General features: G+C 36.0%; 1 protein-coding gene across 1 annotated transcript in view; it reads right to left on the bottom strand.

Annotated features, from left to right (window-relative positions):
• Positions 1-26,744, bottom strand: part of atp10b (ATPase phospholipid transporting 10B) — a 41,176-nt gene that overhangs the window by 13,353 nt on the left and 1,079 nt on the right. Inside the window, exons 2-12 of the mRNA XM_051650177.1 lie at positions 15,826-16,030; positions 15,096-15,181; positions 13,412-13,518; positions 11,205-11,336; positions 10,513-10,640; positions 8,874-9,126; positions 8,294-8,511; positions 6,033-6,182; positions 1,844-2,399; positions 1,617-1,723; positions 1,378-1,504 (exon numbers count right to left, since the gene is read on the bottom strand). Of these exons, the coding sequence (XP_051506137.1) occupies positions 1,378-1,504; positions 1,617-1,723; positions 1,844-2,399; positions 6,033-6,182; positions 8,294-8,511; positions 8,874-9,126; positions 10,513-10,640; positions 11,205-11,336; positions 13,412-13,518; positions 15,096-15,181; positions 15,826-16,030 (2,069 nt within the window). The remainder of the gene's footprint in view (positions 1-1,377; positions 1,505-1,616; positions 1,724-1,843; positions 2,400-6,032; positions 6,183-8,293; positions 8,512-8,873; positions 9,127-10,512; positions 10,641-11,204; positions 11,337-13,411; positions 13,519-15,095; positions 15,182-15,825; positions 16,031-26,744) is intronic.

The following is a 26,744-nucleotide window of genomic DNA, read 5'->3' as shown; positions in this document are numbered from 1 at the left end:
ATGCTTTGGTGCTGTTTTTGCAAAATGAATAAATAAAAGAAATAATTTTAAACCCCACCTTCAATATCGTAGTACAATAGATTGTGTACTTGATGGGCTCCAGACTCCCCAGTAATGATGAAAGCCTATAAATGTCCCTGCTTTGAAATATACTGTACAGTACAATGTACAATTTTTTTTTTTTTTTAACATCTTACACCACTTGACTTGGTTTACGTGCACTTTACATTAAAGGTACTGGAGGGTCTCGCCTAGGGTGCCAGATGGGGTAGGACCGGTACTGGACAAACTACTAGACACTACAAAATATCAGTAGTACAAATAGTGTCTTTATAAAACATGAATCATATTAGATGATCTTAGGAGCACAAACCATAAATTAATACCCTATATTACACAGTGTACAAGATCTGCTATGCCAGTAATTTGGTTTATCTGATTGGCTTGAGTAGACGTCCACCTATTTGTAGTTTTGTGTGCATGTCTTGACACTAGACTTGTTTCAAAATCGACAAATGCGTGTAGCAATCCGCAAATGCACAGGAAGCAATCCACAGATAAATGTGCGCGATTTGAATGATGGTTGTGTTTGTGAGTTAAAAAAAATATTTGTAAATAATTTTTTTGTTTGCAAATCTCATTTTATTTATTTGTGAATTAACTTTATTTTTGTGAAACTCCTTACATCTATTTGTAAATCTCTTTCCATTTGTATGTTAATATGGAACAATTCTATCTCCATATTTTGGGCATTCTCATAGTTTTGTTGTTGCAGCCAATTATTGAGGATTGTCATATTCTGATTTATATTAGTCAGTTGAGGGCGCTATTTCCCTACTGTTGTGTTTGACAAGCGTGGGAACATGTTTCAACAGTATAGGTGCCCTGTTTTGGAAAGAGGGGGCAGGTCTAAATCAATAGCTCAGTCTCGCTTACAGCAGCTTTAATATGTGAAATCCTCTTTGGTTTGAATTAAAAAATATTAAAATCATCATCGTAAAAAAAAAAAAAAAAAAAAAAAAAAAAAAACGTACTTTTTTTAAATTAATTAATTTATTTATTTATTTTGTAATTTTTAAATTTTTTGCTCATTAAAAAAGTTTTACCCTAAATAAAATATGTTTTAAATCATGTACACTCTGAATGCTCCTCGCATTATCTCAGTAACCACCTTATTATTGGACATTTTCGCTCATGGAATAAATTAATCATGGCTGACTATGAATAGGGTACTTTTACAATGACATCACCAACCAAAAAATATTACTTTTACATGATGCTTCATCCACGCCGGTAGGTGTCAATATAATGACCAAGTGACCTTAAGACCAAGACCTTAAAAGACCAAGTGCACCTTAAATGGAACACAGATTTTACCCAGCAGAGTAAAGTTGTTCTCTATGTAGGTTGCAGTCTCCATAAGATGCTCTTCTTTCTCATCAATGGCTAACACCGCTTCCTGTCTAACAGCTGACCAGGCCTTGTACTCCTGTTCACTGATAACCTTGAGGGAGTAAGACAGATCTTGTCATAAGCAACACTGTTAGACAGCTGTGAAATGGAATTCGTAAGATAAAGTAACCAAAAATTAACACATTAAAACCAGAGAATTTTACCTTTTTGGCAAAACACAGCGTTCGTAATCCATCCATGGCATACATGTCAAGGTCTTTTTGGGTTTTTACAGCAATCTGCTTCTCCACACTATCCACTTGTGTCATATCTGTAGAAAACAAAAGGTTTTGTTCAATTAAATCCCCAGGGAACACACAAAATGGTAAGTTGCTTTGGATAAAAATGACTGCCAAATGCATAACTGCAATGTAAAATCTTTCGTACTCACCTGAAAAAACATTCCCCAGTCTTTCCAATATAGCTGAATCAGCCCCTTTAGTGTACATGATGATTTCATCGGTGTAAGGGTGGCGCACTATTATGGACATCCTCCTTCGTGTTGAATCAAAGGTCAGGACATCCAACACCTCAAACTGCATCAACGTTTCATTTGGGAGCTTCACGGTCACATAATGCGGAGTGCGTTCCACCATGGTGAACCCATAAGCTTTAGCTGCATATATCAGAGCAGCCTCATCTGGGCTGTGGGCTTCATAACACACCTCTTCTGACCCAGAAACATTGCGTTTATATTTGCATTGACTTGAAATGTCCTTCTTCCCCGTGGTGGAGTTGAACTCGTAGTCATCTGTAGAATCAGAGACACTAGAGCTCTGCAGAATGTCAGGGTCGTCTTCATCAACAGTAAAGGGATCTGTGAGGGTCTCCCCTTCACTTTTGCAGAACTTCAGGGAGGTGAAAATCTTCCGCAGAGGACTGTTTTTAAACCAGTCGCCCATGTTACAAAATGATCCTTTGGATGAGGAGTTACGTCTTCCTTTGACCTGGAAATACAAAGACATTTATTTGCTTGATTATGTTCGGAATGGAATACTAAAATACTGCTTATTGCACACTGTATATTGCCTAATATTTTGTTAAGTATGTGAAACAGTGTGTGCAGTATGTAACAGTAGTATGCTGCATTGTTGTCACGTGATCTCTCCACATTACACGCTAACTTAGCGAGCGAGGTCCAGTTATCATTTTGGAAATAAATACAGTTATTTGGTTTTTGATTCCAAATTTGTATAAAAATGTCTTAATTTTTGGTAATCCAATTACTTAAGTCAAGAAAGAGATGTTAAAAAATTGTGGCTAAAATTACTTCTAGTTCATTCTTCACACTGTAAATGAAAGGTTAAGTTGTGCATATTGCATACTGAGATACAGTACCCATCACAATGTATTCTGCTGTTCAAATACAAGTATGTCAAATATAGTAGGCAAATGTAGTAGGTCATATATAAATGTGCATACTGCGCACAATACACATGCAATACCATATTGCTTTCCAAACGAGCAGTATGGAACTGTAGTATGCTTTCTGAACATAGCCAGATTCTTAATAATGCATGTGCAAAAGAATATAAATGAGCCTTGTTTTATTGGCTTTTATTGGTTAATTGAGGAATAATACAAATGGTCTACTTAATGAAAATATCATGTTGTTCAGAAGGTTTTATTTATTTTTAATCAATGTGAATAAACCATTTCTGTATCAGTTGCATTATTACACATGTGATAAAATATTCTCCAGACTTGATGTGTGTTCTGTTAGTGACCTTTGTTAATTATGAATTAATACACAATTATTGAAAGTGGGACAATGTTCTGGCATATAGGTCTGAAATTCGAATAATCTTTTTCTTCCTTTACAGTGAATCTGAATACATTGTGACTGCTTCTCAAGTTCTGATGGACCCAGGGTGATACAATCATGCTCCATTGGTAATCAACTTAATTAATGTTGACCCAATGTCTCTGAATGTCTCAGTGCTACAGGTCTGAGGCCAAATATAATTTCTACCCTGGACAAAGTGCTTCGCTCGGGTGTTCAAGTGCAATATGGGAAATTAGTGCTGACCAGCAGAGAAGGAACTCAGCTACACTAAACTTCCCTCTCAGAATCAACTCATTACGGACGTGTGGGAAAGACCGCTCGCCTGACTGATGAAAAATCTAATTGCCTGGACCAAGTGAGCCAATGCCGTTTGCTCAAGAATTAAAATGTAGTAATTATAAAACATACTGGGTTGCTAACCACTAGCCAAAGATGAATTAGTCATTCTGGGGTAGTAATAAAATGTCTTGGGGCAAAGAGGCTGCAGCCACAGGTACTCCATGTGCAAGAAGAAATAATTTATATGGTGGGCTATTATTGTTATTATTTTGACATAAGGGCAGTTTTGTGCTGTGAGTCAGAGTGGCAAGCATGTCCCCAACCCTCTTGGTTCTAGCAAGGTCAATGCCGTTGTACTCAGTGTAATTAACATTAACAAAAACTAAAATAAAGACTAAGTGCTTCCCATTTGCCATTTTTTTACATTTTACTTTTACTATTTAAATTATAGCAGTTAACATATGAATTTTGGCAGTATAAAAATATTTTAAAATATGAAAACAAAAACTAAATTACACTGAATCTAAAAACACTGAAAAAATAAACTAAACCTAACGGTCATACGCTCTGTCCCAAATGGCACTCTAAGCCCTTGTGGTCCTCCTCCAAGTCCAGACTTTGCAGACCAATGGGGCGCTAGTCAGCAAGTCCATGTTGGTGCATGAGTTGTAAAAGCATGCATGACTTCAAGACTTCAATCCGATGACGCTCTTTTATACGTTGTTTTCCATTTACATACTGTTTTACAAATTTTAGGCTATGTCCACATTAATCCAGATAAATCTGAAAACGCAGTTTTCGTTTTCTAAACGCTCTCCGTCCACACTGCCGTTTTACAACGTTTTCCAAAAGTTACTCGTCCACACTGAAACGTCTGAAAATGTCCCCCTACCGTGCATGTGTCCTACATCATTTCTATGAATGGTCTGAAACACAATTTTTCTCGTGTTCTGCTGCCAGACAGCAATTCTAAGTAAACTTCATCGTTTTTGAACATCTCAGTTTTCCCATTCCACACAACAACATCAATACAACATTTTCAATTTATTCACTTGGAAGAGCATTTTCGGAAAGCTGCATTTTTGCTGGACAAAAACACCATCTTGGTGTGGACAGAAGGCCAAAACGTAGTGAAATTAATGCTTTTTCAAACAAAAATGTATTAGTGTGATATAAGCAATCTTAAAAGCTATATCTATGTGCACAAAGTATTCTCTCTTGTCTTGATATTTTACTGTAGATACTCACAATAATTCTAAAATCCTCTTTAAAACAACGATAACAAAGGTTTAGTGTTAATTTCTTTACTTTTATGAACGTAAAATCTTCCTTAAGAAATACTATTCAATAGAAACTGATATAAATAAAACAATGAATTTAATATGATATGAATAAAATATGAATAAAACAAAGTTTTGAACCAATTAAATATATACTCACTAAGCACTTTATTAGGAACACTATGGTCCTAATAAAGTGCCCGACATGGTCTTCTACTGTTGTAGCCCATCTGCCTCTGAGGTTCGACATGTTGTCCATTCTGAGATGCTATTCTGATCACTTAAATTGTACAGAGCGGTTATCTGAGTTATCGTAGCCTTTCTGTCTGCTCGAACCAGTCTGGCCATTCTCTCCTGACCTCTTTCATCAACAAGGTATTTCTGTCCACAGAACTGCCACTCACTGGATGTTTTTTGGTTTTGGCACCATTCGGAGTAAATTCTAGAGACTGTTGTGTGTGAAAATCCCAGGAGATCAGCAGTTACAGAAATACTTAAACCAGCCCGTCTGGCACCAACAATCATCCCATGGTCGAAATCACTGAGATCACATTTGTTTCACAATTCTGATGGTTGATGTGAACATTAACTGAAGCTCCTGACCCATATCTGCATTATTTTATGTATTGCTTTGCTGCCACATAATTGGCTGATTAGATAATTGCATGAATAAGTATAGGTGTACAGGTGTTCCTAATAAAGTTCTCAGTGAGTGTACAGTAACAGACTAAAAATTAATCCTATATACACAACAAAATGTAATATGAAGTCAAGTTTTTCTCCACCGAAAACGGAAACATTTGAAAATGTTCCCCATAATTGCACAATGCATAAATACGAAATATTCTGAAAAATAAACTAAACTGAAACTTGAAAACACTAAAACTAATACTAAGTCATAGAGACTTAACAAAAACAAAACTTAGGCAAGATCCACTCTAATACATTTTCGGTTGAAAACGCATTGATTTTGCTATGTTTTTGCCTCTCATCTACACTGGAATGGCGTTTTCTTCCACCAAAAAAATTAGACTTTTGAAAACGTTCTCCATAACCACATACTTTGGAAAACAATGTTAGGAAATGGGAAAATTTGTTTTCAACCTAAACTGTGTGGACATGGCCTAAATTGAAAAGACAAAAAATAAAAAAAATAAAATTTGAAATAGAAATAAAATATAGAAATAAAAACTCAAATAAAATTCAAAACTATAATAACCCCAGTGTGCACTCACTCTCTGTCTCTGGGCTGTTACTGTGGAAACCACCACTGTGTTGCAGATGGCCAGGGCCAGAAAAAAGTCCAGGTAGGGCCCACTCTGGATGCTCGCCATCTGACGGTCCACTTCCAGCATCAGCTTCCTGTCTGGAATCACTACTGTTTCCTGTTTGAGGAAATACAAACAGTTAGGCACGGTGGTGTATACCACAGCGAACCGCATACCTGATTACATCATTCACAACAAGACCATGTGGTATGTTTCCATAGGTGGAAAATTACATGACCGTACAACAACAAAAGGTGCCACGTCATACAAAAAAACCCACAGGAAGCAAGACAATCTGTACAGTATCAGTAGCCCATGTTTAATGCATCCCAGCAGGCCCATATGTCAACTGATCGAAACTGTTCAGATCAGAGCCAACATTGCTGTGCACATAACTGACACCAAACTGCTCGTCCATCTGCAGGGCAGACCGTGAGCGTGCAGGAGAATGCAAGTAAGATGGGTCATGTACTGCATGGTAAAGGGACGAGACATCGGCAGTCCACCAATCAATCCCATCTTACTGCAAAATGAAATAAAAATTTGCCCTATTTACTTACTTGATACACATTCTTGGTCTCTCTGTGGAAAATTCATAGGTGAATGTTCCTCCATAGGATATATTTGTCTTTGTAGTCTTTAATTACATTTTAATAATTAGCTCAACCTCTAAAATGACTCTCTTTCTCGTCTGACATCACCCATACCTCTTATTTGTCACCCCCTGGCTTCATTCAGGAATGCACTGCCCACTTTGATTGGATTAAATATAATCAAATTAATTCCTGATGGAAAAAATTAAGTCCCACCATGAATAAACTGTTTCAGTCAGAAATACATCATCTTATGGAAGTAGAAAGAGTTACGAATGGCAGTTTGGTGCTGACCTAGAGATGAACATCACCTTTAAAGTCAGCATCAAACTGCCATTTGTTTATTGCCTTTGTGCAGTTTTTGTTTCATCCTTTACATATTTTCACACTTATGTAAAAAGTTTTAGAGCATGTGTATTTTTTTCATGAGGGGTGCGATTGTGTTGGTAAATGTATGACATCTGAGTGTCTGTTTTCATTAACCTGAATAAAAAAAAAATTCTACACCTTTGCTTTTTTGCCACTTATTTGATAATATATGAAAAATATTACATTACATATGGGGCTTGGTAATGTTAAGGCTGTTATCTGTCTGACATCTGAGGATTCTGGCATAAATGTGGACCAATTATGGGCTACTTTTCAGGGCAAGTTGTGGTTGAGTTCTAGGGTGGGTATGATATGTGTATGGCTGTTGTTTAGGTGACATCTGAGCATTCCGGTGTAGCTGTGGTCCAATAATGTCTGCTTACTGGGGATACAGGAGACACAGGATTGTGGGCCAATTGTGAATGTTGGGCCAATCTTGGACCATAATTCCATGGGGTATGTGGGCCAAACTCACTGCCGAAATGTTGCAGAATTCAGCCCAAAGCTAATTTGCTATCTCGGGTGTAGGTTGATTCGCTAAAGAAAGGATTGACAAGCAAAGAGGGCCTATCTACTGAAATGTTGTTTTAATTTTTAATTTTTTTATAAACATTTTAAGAAAGCTTAAAGGAATAGTTTACCCAATAATGAAAATTCTCTCATCATTTACTCACCCTCATGTCATCCCAGATGTGTATGACTTTTTTCTTCTACAGAAGAAATCGGTTCTGGGTGAGAACAGACCAAATTATAACTCCTTTTCACGGAACATCTTGCCATTGCAGTCTCTAGGCACGATCATGATTTCAAGCTTGATTACACATCCTCGTGCTAGATGGTGCTAAGAAGTGTAATCGAGCTTGAAATCATATGCACCAAGGAGATTGCAATGACAAGATGTACAGTAAGAAAGGAGTTATATTTTGTTCTGTTCTCACCCAAAAACCGGTTGGATCGCTTTAGAAGACATGGATTAAAACACTGGAGTCATATGGATTACTTTCATGCTGTCTTTATTTGCTTTTTGGAGCATCAAAGCTTTGGTCACCAATCATTTGCATTGAAAGGACCTACAGAGCTGAGATATTCTTCTAAAAGTCTTTGTTTGTGTTCAACAGAAGAAAGAAAGTCATACACATCTGGGATGGCATGAGGGTGAGTAAATAATGAGAGAATTTTCATTTTAAGGTGAACTATTCCTTACCTTAACCCCTAATCTTCACCCTGAAACACAATAAATCAACAATTCCTTGTCTGTGAACTCACCAGAGCACTGCTGAAGGCCATGTCACCTTGAGCACCCGCTGTGACATTTGATATGCGACGAGTGACAGCTGTAGCTTGAGTGTTGCTGTGATTTTTGTCTCCTGTGTAGCTGTCCTGTAATTCATCCACAGGGAACAGTGGTGGAAGCTTCGTCTGCTGGTAGATGGTGACCTCCTCCTCCTCCACGTTTGCCTCACTGAGAACCGCCAAGCGCGCAGCTGAAGAATGCCAAAAATAAAAACTTTCTTTATTATTCCTTAAAGGGTAAGTTCATGCATTAATGAAAATTCTGTCACAATTTGCACTCATGTTGTCCTGAACAAAAAAGCGAATGGTGATTCAGGCTGTCATTCTGCCTAACATCTTCTTTGTGTTCCACAGAAGTTTAAAGTTTAATAATGATTGTTAGAGGTTTGTTCAAATCCCTAACCTAAAGTATAAGCAATATAGTGATTTTTGCCTTAGCAAGCACCACTATTAATGATATTAAAATATTAAACAAAAAAATATAATAATATTTATAATTTATATAAAAATATTTTAGAAGAGCAGAACATAGAGATACATGCTCGAAACGCACCATTCTCATCATGACAGTATTCAGTCCCCATGATGGTGCAGCGACGGAAGACCATCTTGTTTTCTGTGAGAGTCCCCGTCTTATCTGAGAAGACGTATTGGATCTGTCCCAGGTCCTCTGTGATGTTCAGAGCACGACACTGGACTCGGCTGTCCAGCTCCTCATCGTAAAGTTCAACATCCTGAGTGATGAAGAAGACCTGCCCCATCTTGACCAGCTCAATGGACACATACAACGACACAGGAATCATTACCTGGAGAGAAAGTTGAGTGTTACAATAGGTTAAACTGAGCAATCTCAATCATTACACTCATAAACATATAATGGAATGTTGGAATGGACGTTTATTCGTTTAAATTATTTAGTTTCCTTAACTTTTATTTATAACTGTTCCTCCTCCTCTACCCTAGACAGGGGAGGTCGTAACAATACATATAATGAAATGTTCAGTGGAATGTTGTCCCTCAAAATGATGTTTCAAACATAAGTTCGGAGGAGCTTTTACATCTAGGCCTGCCAATCATATCCCAAGGACATATGAGCAGCTGCTTCCTTTACACCAGTGGCGATTCTTCCAGCATACTTTAAAACACCTATACCAATTATTATTCAAACTGTCTTTCTATTTCTTGCTTTAGTCAGATAGTCTGGGACAAGGGGGGTTTTTAGAGCTCAAGTCCAATCCTGTGCTCGAGCCCCTCCATTATGGACTGCACACCAGATCTGTTTACCTTAATGTGCTCTGTGACTATATGAACCAGTTAACTTGTGAATTATAAAAAAAAAAAATAAAAAAAATAGGAATTGTGTTTATTAATTTAAACAATTACAACTGAAGTCTATATGGTAAGGCATTGGACCGTGGATAATTATTAAAATACTTATTCAATTTTTTTTAAATTGAAAGTACAGTAAAGTCACAAGACTGTAACTTGTCTGTGCAAAGTTATATCCCATGTTTCAACTCTAATAGCCATGTAAAGCATACAAACACTCTAACTTTCACACTATATGTGCAAGAATACCAAAAAGGTTCATCCACCTAGAACTGTAGACTTACAGCTAAAAGGACAATTTAGAGGTAACACTTTACAACAAAGTTCAATGTGTTAACATTAGTTAACAACATTAGTTAACATGAACAACAAACAATACTTTTACAGCATTTATTAATTATATAGTAATACATTTTTATAATCAAAAGTTATATATGTTAACATTAGTTAATGCACTATGAACTAATATGAACAAACAATGAAAAAATTATTTTTATTAAGTAACATTAAAAATAAATATATGCTGTAAAAAAAAAACTATATTGTTCATTGTTATTTTATGACACCTATGCATTAACTAAGGTTAACGAATGGAACCTTACTGTAAACTATTACCAGTTTAGACAACTTTACATAGTACATAACACATTTTTTTTTTTTTAAATGCTTTTAAACTCTCTGGAATTCCTTGTTTCATAGACTTCAATTGTAAGTGAATTAGTGTACAGTACATGGGATTATTTTGAAATTATTTAGACTATTTTTGAATAATCAGATGCTGTCAATAAAACTTATATTGGATTGAACCCAGAACATTCTTGTAACATGTTCACTATGTGACATATTTCTCACAGAATGTGTACCTGCAGTAAGATGATCATGGTGAAAAACATGTAAAATCCTGCTAGTACTGAAGGAGTGTAATTTCCATTACTGTAAGGGACGATGTAGGGGGGAATGGTGGTAAATGTTTCCAACCAGATAGCATGACCTGAGAAACACAGAGAGAGAGAGAGACAGTCATATTTTATTATTTCTGCAGTTTAATTCATAAATGACATTGCTTTTGGCTGAACTGTATTTTAATACAGATATCCCAATAAAGCTTCATTGAGCTTGAACCAGAGAGAGAGAGAGAGCAAGAGAGAGAGAGAGAAAGAGAAAGAGAGATTAATCATAGCATTCATAAGAGACTAGAGTATGAGTGAGCTATTCTGGGTATCTCTAGTGTCCTTCTTTGGCTTATGCCTTACAGAACAAAAAGGAAACTAGAGAATTGTGTGAGGTCATAACAGCACTTTATTCTTTATCTCTGTAGACTGCTGTAAGATCAGCCCGCATACTATAGGATCTCAGATGGAGAGAATATAGACTGAAGCTTTGAGTGTGGAGTTAAAGTGTCATTTTGGAGCTTGTAGTTTGATGTTACACTGATTTTTCAGACATGGGACAAAAGTTTATTTAGCACTCAAGAATCAGTGGTACTTTCTGCTCTGTGTGTTCTCAGTGTGTAGTGTATTTTGAACTTGCGTGGGGAATGTTCCCCATACTGTACCCAGGGCACCGATGAGACACATGAAAAATAGAAGAACCACGCAGAACAGTACATCTGTGTTCATTTTCCTCTCGATCTTGCTTCGTTTATACCTGGGGCCGTTGTTGTTTAACATGGATTTGGTCCCGTGTCCTGCAATGAATATATTACAATCTAAAAACAACAACATCTGTAAAATAGCAATGGCCTTCTACAAGCAGTGTCATGTGTATAATTTATCGAGATAAAAAACAACAGCTCAAGAGAGTCTGAACTGCCATCTTCATGACAAAAGTACACTGCCAGTGAGTGATGAAATGGAACAAACTAAAATGCCTCCATTATAATCAAATAATCTTGCTTGCATCGTAGACAGCTTCATTGATAATAATGGGGGAGCGTTCTTGTTTGTTGCATCTCTGGCAATGGAAATGGGGTGTTAAAGATTTATAACCAGATAAAAATACATTATATGTATTATATTAAATGCTTTATAATTACAAATGAGAGTGAGGGTGATTTATGAAAATGTACACCAGCACTTGCCAAATGCTGTGATTTATATATATAAAAAAAAGGCTCACATATGAAATATGTGAAAACTTCAAAAGGTTTACAGTGAATGGAAAATATGTATAGCATGTAATAACAATGATAATATTAATAATAATAACCTATCATATTATAATAATTAAATATGATTAAATTAAATATTATCGTAATGTAATTACCATAATATGGTAAAATCATAAAAAAATCGAATGTGCTTATAAAAGTTACAACACACCTCTCTTCAACAAGCTGCATAATTCATGCCCATAGCAGAAACAGTGCTGATGCACCGAAGTTTTATACTCGAAGTTTAGGATTTATTCAAAAACTTAATCCCAAGGATAAGTAACAGTAAAAGTGTTAAATAATTAAATAATTACATAAGAAGTGTAATTATTATTATTTAATTAAATAATTAATAAAAGTATAATAAAATAATTACTAATGACATATGACATTAAATAATTATATAAGAAGTGTCATTATTATCATTTAACCTCCTGAGACCCAGCGTCCACATGCATGGACATTACGCTTTGGCTTTGTTATAGGCTATGCATAATTCAATTAAATTTAAACCAATTTATCTCAGTTCAGGAGACTCTAGGCTGTCATTAAAGACTTAAACATTCGACGCACCAAGTCATGTGACAAAACAACATGGTACTGATCTCAGTTGAGTTTGTCTCTGGGAGAAACAGCAACAAAACTACATCTGGTAAGAAACCTCATTACGTTTTTACATTAAAACCCGTTTGAGTCAAAAGAGTAGCGTCTCTAATTTAATCCGATATGCCATTTTAAAACTTTCATCGATTTATCGTGAAATGGTTGTTAAAACCAATGACCAGATATTCGGACTACAGGCTCATTTTCCTTAAATATCCTATATTCACTGTGCATTATCACACTGAGAATCAATGGAAGCATTCAAAATCTGGAAAACGTTGCTTTCGGAGGCTGTATACAGAGCTAGGATGAAAATAAGGTGCATTTCAAACTGTTCTGAGACTAGTGCAGACAGACAGGGAGCAAGGGAGTAGCCAAGTGCATTCACAGATGTTAGCATCTAATCAAAAGTTCAGTTTCAGGCTGCAGATGATGTTTGGACCACTCAACATGTTTGGCAGACATGGGACAATGATAATCAGTACATAGATTCAGAATTTATTATGCAAACTTTTTTTAACACGGTTGGCAGTGATTGGATGATGCTGCCCATTACTTTGAATCAGAATTAATTATGTTAATTTCTGATGTAATACTCTATCACATCTCAAAAACATGAATAACTAACACTCCTGGACGCATAATAAACAATTTGACAAAAAAATAAAAAATAAAAAATCTGACTTCTATAGCTTGGTATTATTTAACATTTCACAACTTAGTCTGACTGTCCACATATGTTGACATCAATTATTTGGTCTAAAAAGAAATTTGTTTTGCATGCTTCTTAGGGGTTGCTACTTACAAATCAAAAAGGGGAATGGAAAATGCACATAGCAGTCACGTCTGGGTCTCAGGAGGATTATTAAATAATTAATAAAAGTATAATTTAATAATAACAAATTACATATGACATTAAATAATTACATTTGAACCCTACTTTCATTTGCAAACACAGTAATATAAACAGTTATATAAAGTTTAACCATAAAATGCACTGTATATACCTGCATACACCACTATTCCAGCTGCATCGTCAGTATTTCTCACAGTGCACCCACGCAGCAGAAGACTATCAATGCCAAATCCCGTTCTCGTCATATCAGGCCTCTCCCTGTGACATCAAGCACAGCATCTTCCTTAGTCACCCAGACTAATTAGAGTACCTCTGCATGTGCCACGTGAGTAACGGTCTTATCTTTAAATGGAGGAGCTTTATAATACTTGGGAACATCAGAGACATCTCTCAATAGTGTGGTAACCTAGTTAACAATGGGGCTAAATCATATTTTATTTTTTTACCCTTCTGCATGCTCTGGATGTGTGGGAAGACTTTGTATATGTTTGGAATAGCCATACTACTCTTATTATTGCTGCAGTCAGTGCTGGGCAGTAACAGATTACATGTAATCTGGATTATGTAATCAGATTACAAAAACCAAATACTTGTAATTAGATTAAATTACATTTTGAAATATTCGTAATCAGATTAGAGATACTTTTTATGGATTACATGATTACATATTAATTTATTAATCCCTCTAATTCTTCATTCTATATCAGCCTACAGCTGTTATATGTTTCAGTAACTCTTGGAGTGTTTTTGGATTGGGGTGGAATTGTACTTACAGACCTGATACTAGCCTCCAGCCATAATTACACTGAACATGGAGTGGTAACCCATACATAAATGCCGAACCGATTAAATTGGTACTTTTATTCACCAAAGTGGCATTCAACTGATCACAATGTATAATCAGGACATTAATAACATGAACAATTACTATTACAATTTGAAAAAAATGTTCAGAACTTCTTAAACTACTTCAAAGAGTTCTCATCAAAAATCCTCCACGTGCAGCAATGACAGCTTTACAGATCCTTGGCATTCTAGCTGTCAGATTGTCCAGATACTCAGGTGACATTTCACCCCACACTTCCTGTAGCACTTGCCATAGATGTGGCTGTCTTGTCGAGCACTTCTCATGCACCTTACAGTCTAGCTGATCCCACAAAACTCAATGGGGTTAAGATCCATTACACTCTTTTCCAATTATCTGTTGTCCTATGTCTGTGTTTCTTTGTCCACTCATTAGTGTGGTAAAGTTAGTTTTAGTTTCACTAATTGCTTTTGTACTCGGCTCCAAAAATGTACATTAATGTGCTTTTGCAACAATTTTTGAGATTTTTTAAATAATATTTGTTTACAAATACAATTGGTCTAATCTGTTAACACACATGGATGGCGTTTGTAATGACAAAATTGTCAGAGGAGGAACATTTTAAGTGCCTTTTTTATTTCACTTAGAAACACAATGTAGCGAGTAAAACACACACAAACAAAATTAGATCATTTCTCATATTTTGAATCATTAAGTATATTTTCTTTTAATGCATTTACCGGAAAGCAACATTATGTCAAAATGGTACAAGTTTACTCAAATGCATGTGACAACAAATAAATAAGAATTAGGTCAAAAGTGCTCCAAAAGCAATCAGATTAGATTACTTTAAAATGTAATCCAAGAGATTATGTTACTGACTATAATTTTAGTCATGTAATTTGTAATACTTACCAGATTACAATTCAAAAGAAATCTACTCAGCACTGGCTACAGTATAGTATAGTATGGTATAGTAGAGATGTACTGTGGTTGGTCGTGCATGAAATCGAGTGTTTAGGATACTCACACATAACCTTTAAACAGGTTAAGGTTGTTGTTGGGGTTTTCACATACTACAGTACTGTCAAATGTCTGAGGTTGAAATGGTTCACCCTGAAACACAAAAACAACATGACAGTGCTGTTTTTTTGCCTGGATTTACATCCTCACTGTTGAAATTATGGAGTGATTTGTAACAATTTGCAAGGGTTGTTCAGCAAGAACTGCTGTTAAAACTACATGTGATCAGCCATGAGATAATAGGAAAAACAAACATCATCAACAGTCTTACCTGTACGTGTTCAAAGGGAGAGAGAGAGAGAGAGAGAGAGAGAGAGAGAGAGAGAGAGAGAGAGAGAGAGAGAGAGAGCAGTGTTTCAGGTGTCACTCAGGATTGTATGAAAGGTATATAAGAGTTTGGGAGTTTCTATATCTATTACACAATATCTATATCTATATGTATATCTATTACACAAACACACTCTGACTTTCCTGCTCTTAATGACATATTACAGGAAATCTGCTCTAGCACGATCATCAATCAACACTTAGAGAACTTTGTTTTATGAACTGCAAAACCTGAGTGAGTAAAGACTCTAAAACGATACTAAAGAACTTGTCGGAAATTTAAAAACAAAATAATAATAAATCAGTACCACTGTTTTTAAAAGTAAAATCTCAAACTAAAATATTAAATTGAAGATTTTCATCACAGGTTTAATTTTTTTGTCCTCAGCACAGAATGGTAGCGTCCTTACCAGAGTGGAAAAGCCTGGTACCACTTTCCTCTGCTTGAGGTTGGTCTCTCCATCCAGATTGGCTGTTTCAATGTGGCACACTCCATTAGGATCGGACGTGTGCAGAAGCAGAATGTCAGCAGGGATGATCTCGTTAGAGAGCACTCGCACAAAATCACCCACCCGGACATCTTTCCATCTTCTCTTCACGAAGCACATCTGTTTCCTGGGAGAAGGCGAGAATTAATACCCCATATAGACCTCATCCGATGCATTGTGGCTGATCTGTCTAGTACACATAAATGCACAGACACATTTGGACACATTAATTATTGGCAAGAATACATTTAGACATGTATATGGATGAGAAATTAATGATTAAGTGGTAAGATGAGACGAAATCCAGGACACATCTATCTCTGACTAAAATTCTCTGAGCAAATGGGGTCCAGAAGTATGAGATCACCAGGGAAAATGCTTCTGTTTTGCAATTTTTTTTATTTAATACATTTGTTTTTCATTATAAATGATATTATCAGCATAACAATTTGAGAGAAAAGTTGCATTGCATTTCAGAATTGCTTAGTATGTCCCCCTTTATCTTTAATGACAGCATGCACTTAATCTGACATGGACTCCACAAGTTTGTGCAAAATGTGATGACCCATGTTCCCCACAAATGTTCCAAAGTGCACCTTGTGTCTTATAATGGAAGCAAGGAAATGTGAACTGACTTATCATGTTCAAAGTTACAAATTTGCTTTTGATTAGTGACCTAAATAATGTAGAATCTTGAATAATGTTTGTATTGTTCAACTTTTTTAAGGGCAATTTTAGTATTCTGATGTATGTTATATATATATATATATATATATATATATATATATATATATATATATATATATATAAATTCTATAAACTCTGTCACTGTCATAAATCAGTAAATAATTTTGCCTGGCATCCAGATCTACAGGTTTTAACAATGTAAAATCTCAAATGTGAACATTTTGTATCGTAAGATGTCTGGAAAGTATGTTGCTACATGATTGTACAATAAAATGTGACTTTGCATCTTCGGTTTTGGTATGTGTTAATGTCAGCAACAAAGACCGAACAGGAAAAGATTCCTGTAGCTGTAGTTTACATGCCAGGTATGCTGTTTTACACGCTTAGCAGGGTTGGGTTGGTTCACAGCATCATCATCTAACACAAAAAGCTTTACATGCAACAGAGGAGTCATTTTAAACACAGCTTTTGGGTGGAGCTCAGATATTCTCTTAAAAATATCTGTCAAGCTGGACAAAAGCATTCTGACAAAACATTTAAAGCTCTTGCAAGCCAGATGTATATAAAAAAAGGCTATTGTTGAATCTCACAAAAACATGTCCAAGTCACATTTCACCCCAAAATCAAAAGAAAAAAATTAGAAATTATATTTAAATATATAAAGCCCATTTTTAGATCCATTAAGATTTGTTGTATTGTGACATTATTTTAATGACAGTTACACACATTTCCCCCAAATTTCCATTATTCCCAAAGGTGATTCTCATTAGAAAAAAAATACTGTAATGCAATGTCTTTTTAATCAGCATATGTTAAAGGCATAACAATAAATACTACCATAATAATTAATGCTATAAATACATTTAAATTTAAAATATATTATATATTTTTTCGCATTACAGTAATGAGAAAGAGATTTGCATGCAAAATTATTTAATACTTACACTGGCGGCCAAAAGTTGGAATAATTTACGGATTTTGCTCTTATGGAAAGAAATTGGTACTTTTATTCACCAAAGTGGCATTCAGCTGGTCACAATGTATAATCAGGACATTAATAACATGAAAAATTACTATTACAATTTGAAAAAAATGTTCAGAACTTCTTAAACTACTTCAAAGAGTTCTCATCAAAAAATCCTCCATGTGCAGCAATGACAGCTTTGCAGATCCTTGGCATTCTAGCTGTCAGTTTGTCCAGATACTCAGGTGACATTTCACCCCACGCTTCCTGTAGCACTTGCCATAGATGTGGCTGTCTTGTCGAGCACTTCTCACGCACCTTACAGTCTAGCTGATCCCACAAATGCTCAATGGGGTTAAGATCCATAACACTCTTTTCCAATTATCTGTTGTCTAATGTCTGTGTTTGTTTGCCCACTCTAACCTTTCCTTTTTGTTTTTCTGTTTCAAAAGTGTCTTTTTCTTTGCAACTCTTCCCATAAGGCCTGAACACCTGAGTCTTCTCTTTACTGTTGTACATGAAACTGGTGTTGAGCAGGTAATCTATACATTATTCCAAACTTTTGGCCCCAGTGTATTTGGCATGAAAATAATCTCAAAATGAAAGAATTCTTAATGGTAAAAAATCGGCTAAAATTAGTAATGGGCATTTCGAGTCATTTTGTAGTCGAGTACTCTAATACATAAAAAAACCCCCGATTAATCAATTACTTGAAATTTAGAACGACAGGTTCTGTTTAGTCAAATTGCAATATTTTTTGAGGTTGGTCTCTCCATCCAGATTGGCTGTTTCAATGTGGCACGCTCCATTAGGATCGGACGTGTTTTTTACTTGTCGAATATTTAAAGCTACATGAGTACTCGATTAATCGATTATTCGTACATTTCCCTACTAAAAATATGGACACACGGGACTGAGCAAATTATTTAGGGGTTCTTTATTTTTATCGTAGTTGCTTTAAAATGTTTGGCAATTTTATGATGTTGTCTCAACTTCCAACAGAGTTCACAGAGAGGACGACATCAAGGGCCTAGACCCTGATAAGGAGCTATTAGAAATAAATTATGTCCAACAACACATCTGACATTGGCAAATAGATAATTAAATTTACATAAAACAATACGCAAAACAATGCACAAAACAATACGGCAGTGGAAATGTGGTACACTGAAGGGTTTCAACAACCGAGCCATGTGGAACCATTGACGTTGTCATAATTTACACACACTTACAAACAGAGCACCAGGCCACCGCGTCTCCAATTCACTCAATGCGATAGAGGAAGAGAGAGTGAATACGCAAGCGCAAACAGAGATCTTAAATGGTTTCAGTGCACAGTGCCACCTAGTGACTAACTATGAATGTTCATACAATCATACAATTCTAATCAAACTTACATTATATAAACCAAATTTAACACAAAGAAAACATGAAATACAATAGAACAAAAACATTTGAAAAGCAAATAACATTGAAAAAAATAAAGCACTTTTACCATCAGGATTTCACTTTTACATTTTTTATTATTTTTACCACCCAGTTACAAATCGGCTTCATTTTCTTGAAGCAAAATGTAATATATTTTCTCTTTCTGACGTGGACATGTTTTTGAAAGGTTTCATGAGATTCAAGTTTTGTCCATGGTTAATTTACATAATTTATTTGGTTGACATTTATTCCCCAATGTCAGCCAAATTACTGCCATAAAAACCTCATTTTAGCCTACTTCAAGACAACCAAAAGACACCACATATTGAAAACAATTAATTTCATGTAAATCAGACAAAATCACAAAAAATCAGACAAGAATAATGTTGCTTTCTGCCAAGCAAGCATTTCTCTGAATGAAGTGCCTGATGTCTGTTTCAGATAATGGTGTGGGATAAATCTCATGACTATTTGCAGTCTGTAATTAGCAAAACGTCTATTTCTGGCATTTAATTGTCAGTCAAAATGTGTGCGTGTGAAAAAATGATGATGTGTGAGACAAACACCTGCTCGCGAATACTGTATCTATCTTTGAACGAGAAACAACACCTCTTACCATTTTGCAGCATACAACTGCACACTGAATTTTGACTAATCCACAGACAGCCTCTTTAAAATGAAACTCTCTTTAAAGTAACAGTGCCTGAAGAATTTGTTTGCATAAAATATGAACATACACAGCGGGCAGTTTAGAATAACAGTTCATCATTATCAATCATAATCAATGTCTTTCAGGAAGTTCTCATCCTATCACTGGCACTAATGTCTGGGTTACAGTATGTATACTTATAGCAAAGAAACATGCCAAATAAGATCTATTTAATATAAAAACTACATTTATATTAATGCAATAGCATACATTTATCCAAAGTGACTTACTGTGCATTCATTTTATTAGTATGTGTGTTCCCTGGGAATCAAACCCATTACCTTGGTGTTGCTAGCATTGCCACGCTCTACCACTTGAGCTACAAGAAATTATCAATAGCAATAAATTGTCATGAGATTAAATGGAGACTTTTGCTTATACTCCTGCTTCTCAAAGGAGATCTCAACAATGTCTTAAACTGTTGGCTTGGGGATTAATGGAATATATGTAATGGGATTACGTATATTAAAAACTAAATATTAGTAACTGTATTCCACTACACTTACAATTATATACAAAATTGTTAGTAATCAGAATACAATTACATTCAAAAAGTATTTTGATTACTGAATAGATTACTTTGCATTTTAATTTCATTTGTTTCATTTAACATTTAGTCTATTCAGCATGATGCAATCCGAGGAGCGTTTAAGCAGAGGTGAAACACTTTCCTAATATGTATAAAGGCCCAAGCATACTTCATAAAAAATCAACGAACGAATGGGTGAGACATAATTTCGAACAAAATCCGGCCAAAACAAATGTGTTTTTAAGTTTGTTTAGGTGGTTCTTAACAGCTTACCAGTGCAAACTTTTAGGAAACCTTTGAAACAGCTGCTAAACACCTTCTTACTGCCATTTGTCCACGTTATTGTGTGACCGGTTACACTGTTCAGTAGGGGCGTACTGGGAAGAAAATTCGGCCTAGGATTTTACATAGAAACTGGCCCAAAATTTGTTGGGGGGGGGGGCTGCGGTGGTCTGCTGTCCGCCACTGCTGTTCAGTCAGTCAAAATCATTTCTTGCACACCGGTGTGCAGAATTATTAGGGAGCTGATGCAAACTTACCTACATCTGTACAATCATTCAAGTAGAGACATTTTCCAAGAACATATAATGCAATTGAATCAAATCTACTTAAATACTCTTAAGCGCCCATTTACACTGTTGTTTGATATGCTGCTTCACTCATGTGCCATCTGCAGCCGAAAGCCATCTGTCCAAAGTGAGATATGCCTCTTTTATTATCATTCTTTTTTAATTTTTTTTCTCCCCTTTTCTCCCCAATTTGGAATGCCCAGTTCCCAATGCGCACTAAGTCCTCGTGGTGGCGTAGTGACTCGCCTCAATCCGGGTGGAGGAGGACAAATCTCAGTTGCCTCCGTGTCTGAGACCGTCAATCCGCGTATCTTATCACAGGGCTTGTTGAGCACGTTACCGTGGAGACATAGCGCGTGTGGAGGCTTCACGCTATTCTCTGTGGCATCCACGCACAACTCACCACACGCCCCACCAAGAGCGAACCACATTATAGCAACTACGAGGAGGTTACCCCATGTGACTGTACCCTCACTAGCAACCAGGCCAATTTGGTTGCTTAGGAGACCTGGCTGGAGTCACTCAGCACGCCCTGGATTTGAACTCACAACTCCAGGGGTGGTAGTGAGCGTCAATACTCGCTGAGCTACCCAGGCCCCCTCTTATTATCATTCTTTTGTCCATTAACACTCTTTTATTCAACCAAATTTGCTGTATTTTTTACAATCATCATAAATTACAATGACAAAGTCAAATATTATGGCCGCGTATAGTGTGTTAGCGCATCAGTGCCTCGAATGCAGAATGTAAACATAACAAATTACACATAATCTACTGCACATATAGTATATTACTTTAAATCATCATCAAGAGGTTAAAACATCTACTTTTACTGATCTTGTGTGAATTCTACACATAGAATGAGGTATGACGTAATTGTTAACACATTTTAATGTCATATTAGTTTATGTTTTACATGTAGTCTTGAGTGTCCTCATATTTGAAGGTGGACTAAGTGATTTCCTGAGAAAGACTTTTGATATTTGAATTCAACAGCCAAACAAACACACCCCTCCCTTCAGTGCTCCTTCAGAAGCTCCACCCCCAAATTCATGCACACACAATAGTTTTGTGTGGATCAGTCCCATCCACTTTGTTTATTTTCCCATTTACAGAGTCAGGGCTGTGTACAAACACCTGATTTGTTTTTCAGCGCACACACAGAACGGACAGCTAGAGGACAGTGAAGAGATATTTGCAGAATTTGACAAAATGTATTGGATTTAAAATGACTTACTACACCTTTAAATGTACCTCTAAATGCCTCCCCCATGGCTGCTTTCTGAATGTTCACAAACAGTATGTCGATGCTCAGCTCTTTCGAACTATTGGCTCTGAGCAAAGAATGAAGAAAAAAAGTTGGATATGACATCACTGTGGAGCTTTCCCTTTGGGAGCTTAACAGACAAAATCCACAAACAATCAGAAAAAGATGTCGTTGTGTACATTCTGTGGGGTTTTGTTTTCAAGTAAGATTGAGCAGCAGAAATAGTTAACCTTTTGTAATCTGTCATGTGAACACTTAGCTTTAGGCTAAGTTAAAATGCTATTTCTAGCCCTTTTACATGCATCTGTTACCAGGCACGATTATAGTTTTTCTATCAAGAAAATCCACGTTAATCCAAGACATTTGATATTTGGACAAAAATGTATGAAAAAATCTTATTCTGGATTAGAATTTCTGTATTATTGTTTATCTTTTTGTGTCTAAAAATCCTTAAAACAACTAGATAAATTGACTTTATCTTGTTTAGAAGCAACACTTCTTAAGATATTTCAGAGAATGTATTTTTAATATAAGTGTATTTTGTCTTACTGTACTGGCAGATTTTTACAGTTGTTTTTAACTTGTTTATAGTTAAAACAAGTGAAGAAATCTGCCATTGCTGAAGTAATCTAAATTATTTAGATTACGTTACTGACTAAATATGTTACAAGTTCTGTAATCTGGAGTGGAATAGATTTTAAAAGTAACCCTCCAAACCCTGATCATAAGTAAGAGATTTCAATATTTGATGTTCATGGCACTTGTAAGGAGTGGCAGTGAAGAAAGTGCATTCAAAGGCTTTTGTGAGGTTTACAAAGTGTCTTCTTTATTTTACAGCAATATTCCTCTCAGTTAAATGGCATGGGATAGAACAACATTCCTGTAATTTCAAGATGCATGCGACAGTCAAGAAAAAGAGTTGAGTGACGTTGCATACAAGATGTTTTGTCATGTTTGCTCTTTGAGAAGCATGACAAAAAAACATATGTGGGGAAAGGTGAATGCACTGTACTAAACATTATGCAAGGTCAGTGTGACTCACCACCAGAAGTGAGATACTGTGCATCCTACTCAAGTTTTTGTTACAAATACCATGAATGAAGTGTAGTAGACCTGCATGCCACGTCAGATGTCTGATATCTGTGTACTGGTCATGCATGGCAATGCAATGGGCAACCTGGCAGTGGTATCTCAAAAGTAATCACATGCACATTTCGATTTTGATTAAACCCATTTTGATAAAGAAAAATTTGGCTTTTATATTCAGAACATAATTTATCCTGTTTGCACAAATGAATTATCCTTGTATCATGCAGATATTTGAGGAGGGGTGTCCTATTATCATTCTAAATGATCAGACTTATGATTTTCACCTTGTGGACTATAAACCAGGTGTAAAAATCCCATTAACTGACATTGAAGGAGGGACCCGAACCATGTCAAAATATCATAAAACCTGGGGTGGGCTCTTTTGACTTGGACCAGTAAGCAACACCTTAGCAAACACCCAGAACGCCCTAGCAACTAGCATCGTGGAGGCAGTTTTTGCGTGGACAAGCACCACTCAAAATCTAGTTTATTGTATGATCATGTGAACAGGAGAACTAACTACCTATTTTCTAATATATTCTACAACAGAGAAAATTCTCACTTGGAGTGAATTAAACAGACAACATGGAATGTTCTACCCTGAGTTCTTTTAATCAAAGGGATTTCAACTATGTGTGTGAACATTATAAAACTCTTTCTCCCTGTGGGGCTGAATAGGAACTAATCAATCATAACCGTTGGAGGAAAGCACCACACTTCATTCAAATCGAGTATGGAAGGGAAACATGTACATTGTACGCATTTGCAACACTGTACAATTTAAAAGCTTGTGAAGTATTAGATTAGGGTAATGATTTTGTTGCTTTCAGACAGCAGATCTCCTTGTGGAGCCAATGGAATGAGGGATTGTCTAAATGCTGAGAACCATTTGAAATTCAATTGCTTATTCATGGGTATGAAAAGAAAACATGAAAAACAGTGCTATAAAGAGAAAAAAGCTCTTTTAAAGGACCTAAATAAAAACAACGCTGGTGGTTGTCGTATGTCATTGTCCATAACCACAGCGGACATGATGTCTTTATATTTACTCTCTGGAGATCATGTGCTAAAATAAAATAATTTAAAGTCAACATAAAAAGGCATTTGCCTCTTAATTTACTTCTGAATGCAGCACAACATTCAACGAGAATTTCTTTTACATTTTAATGAAGACAAACATTTTTATTCTTAGGAAATGCATCCAGTGAGCAATCATGCCCAATAAGAACATGTACATGTATTAACAAAATAAACAGGGGTAATTTTGATTTCATGCATACTTAAAGCTAAGTTAAGGCTAAGATTTGCTACATCTCGTAAGTTTCCATTCTGAAAGTGAATGTATTATGTACCTCTGTTGTCCAAAACTGAGACAGCTGAAGTGTGTTATTTTTGTAAATACTTTCTCCTATATCCTAGCTTACTATACATAGGGAATAAGCACTTCAGTTTTGATCTATTCCTCACCCAAAGCAAATGTATGTCTTTAGAATACTATAGATCACTTTTATGCAGCCTTTATGTGCTATTTGGAGCTTGAAAGTTTTGGACCCCATTGACTTATGTTGTATGGACAAAACCACCTCATTCATTCTTCAAAATATCTTAGTTTGTGTTTTTTGTGTTAGTCATTATTTTTGCCATTTCTCTTGGTGATGCAAGTGGCACAGAAATTACACACTTAGCTTTAAATAATAGTTTAATAGTACAAACACTTATTGTGAATAGTAAAAATAGCAAAGTGGTTGTTTTAGTAACATCCCCTGGGGGTGTGACAGGCATGTCAGGACAGCAGTAGTCGAGCCCTGGTAGTTCTGAACTGACCCGAGCCTGTTCCCATGCAGGCAGTGCTGCAGGGCCACCTGGGCTCCCCCGTATGGAAGCACTCTGGGAATCACAAAATGGAGCAGCGGCTTAGCTCAAAATAAAATGAAAGAGACCAAGTAACCATGGCAATAAGTGATGGATTTGGAATCTCTTTTGGAAGTAAAAATAGATCTCAGAGTGTACCTGTGACGGTTGAGAAATCTCTCACTCTCTAACCCCTACTCTCTTTCTCTCTCTCTCTCTCTCTCTCTCTCTCTCTGTGTGAGTGTGTGTGTGTCTCTCTCTTTCTTTACCTCTCAAGTGTGGTGAATTACTCATTTTTTCCCATCAGCTATTCAGTCGTTCTAAAATAGACCTAAACGATGCATCTCCGTCTACTCTTCTGATGCAACACAATGATGAGGATCTTTTCAAAATGCACACAATGTGTTGGATGCAAGACATTGTGCAGCTCTTCAAAAGATTGGAGAAAAAAAATCTCCCACACAAATTTTATTTCTAGGTCAAAAATTCCCATGGGGTTTCAGAACACAGATGAAGTGAAACACAAATTCAAGAGAGTCTGCACCATGACATAGATGCTCACAGAGAGATTGAGAGAGAGAGAGAGAGAGAGAGAGAGAGAGAGAGAGAGAGAGAGAGAGAGAGGCAAGAAAGAACGCAGAGAGGGAGGGAGACATTTAACTTAGTCATTGTACTGACACCAATAACTTTACAAATCCAGGTTTTTAAAAACCTATACAAAATTTTCAGTCTAACACAGGTGATGCACAAAACGTTTTGTTTGCGTCACACTTAAAAATGTAATTGCATTAGATAACAAAATATCAAACCAAATTGCATTTATTTCAAAGAGAGCACAAGTACACTTTTCAGGCAAACCTTTCACATAAAGGTGCTTGTTTCATTTAAAATGATTAAACAATAACTATTGTTCAAAATGAAGACAAAAGTATTTGGACATATTCTGGTTGTCAAACTTAGTGAAACATGGTCATATGTGATGAATGTGGTTACACATGCTTGGGACACATGAGTGAACTTGAGGGGAATTGACTTCATACATCCACAAAAAATTTACTTGAGACCAGTTGGTTAAAAGTAACTGCAAAATGGTTAGGAAAAGTCTTAGTTAGTTCTGAGAAAAGATCTAGCATCAGTTGTTTTCCAGATGCTGCTTGGTTTGATATTTTGTTATCTAATGCAATGAAATTCATTCATTTTAAGTGTGACTTAAGTGTCCAAATACTTTTTGGGCCACTGTATCTCTCCCATGAAAAACCTTGCATCCAAACGACCAGCGGTACATGTTTTATTGGATATATGAATTTTAACCTTGTGCGACTCTGTGTACACATGCGTGAACGTTGTATTTTGGCTTCGCTATATGAAACGTGTAATTTAAATTCATTTAAACCGATGTACGGAGTCAATCTCTTACTTATGATCATGCAACTTGGCGCGGATCACAGCGGAGTTTTCTTTGGGAGGAACGCCAAGAAAAACTACATCTGGTAAGAAACTCAACTAAGTTTTTACATTGAAACCTGTTTAAGTCAAAAGATTAGAGTCTCTAGTTTAATCTGGTATGCCATTTTTAAAATGTAAGTGATTAATCGTGAAACACCACCCTGCTAAACACAATGTACACTAATGTGGAATTTAGCACATATTTTCCTTAGAAATCCAATTTTTACGGTGCACTATCACATTGAGAATCAATGGGTTCATCCAAAAGCTGAAATATGTAGCTTTCAGAGGCTTTATATGGA

Source organism: Myxocyprinus asiaticus, chromosome 22 (assembly GCF_019703515.2).
Source record: "Myxocyprinus asiaticus isolate MX2 ecotype Aquarium Trade chromosome 22, UBuf_Myxa_2, whole genome shotgun sequence".
Taxonomy (NCBI): domain Eukaryota; kingdom Metazoa; phylum Chordata; class Actinopteri; order Cypriniformes; family Catostomidae; genus Myxocyprinus; species Myxocyprinus asiaticus.
The sequence above is the reverse complement of the archived record's forward strand: the minus strand, read 5'-3'. Positions and strand labels throughout refer to the sequence as shown.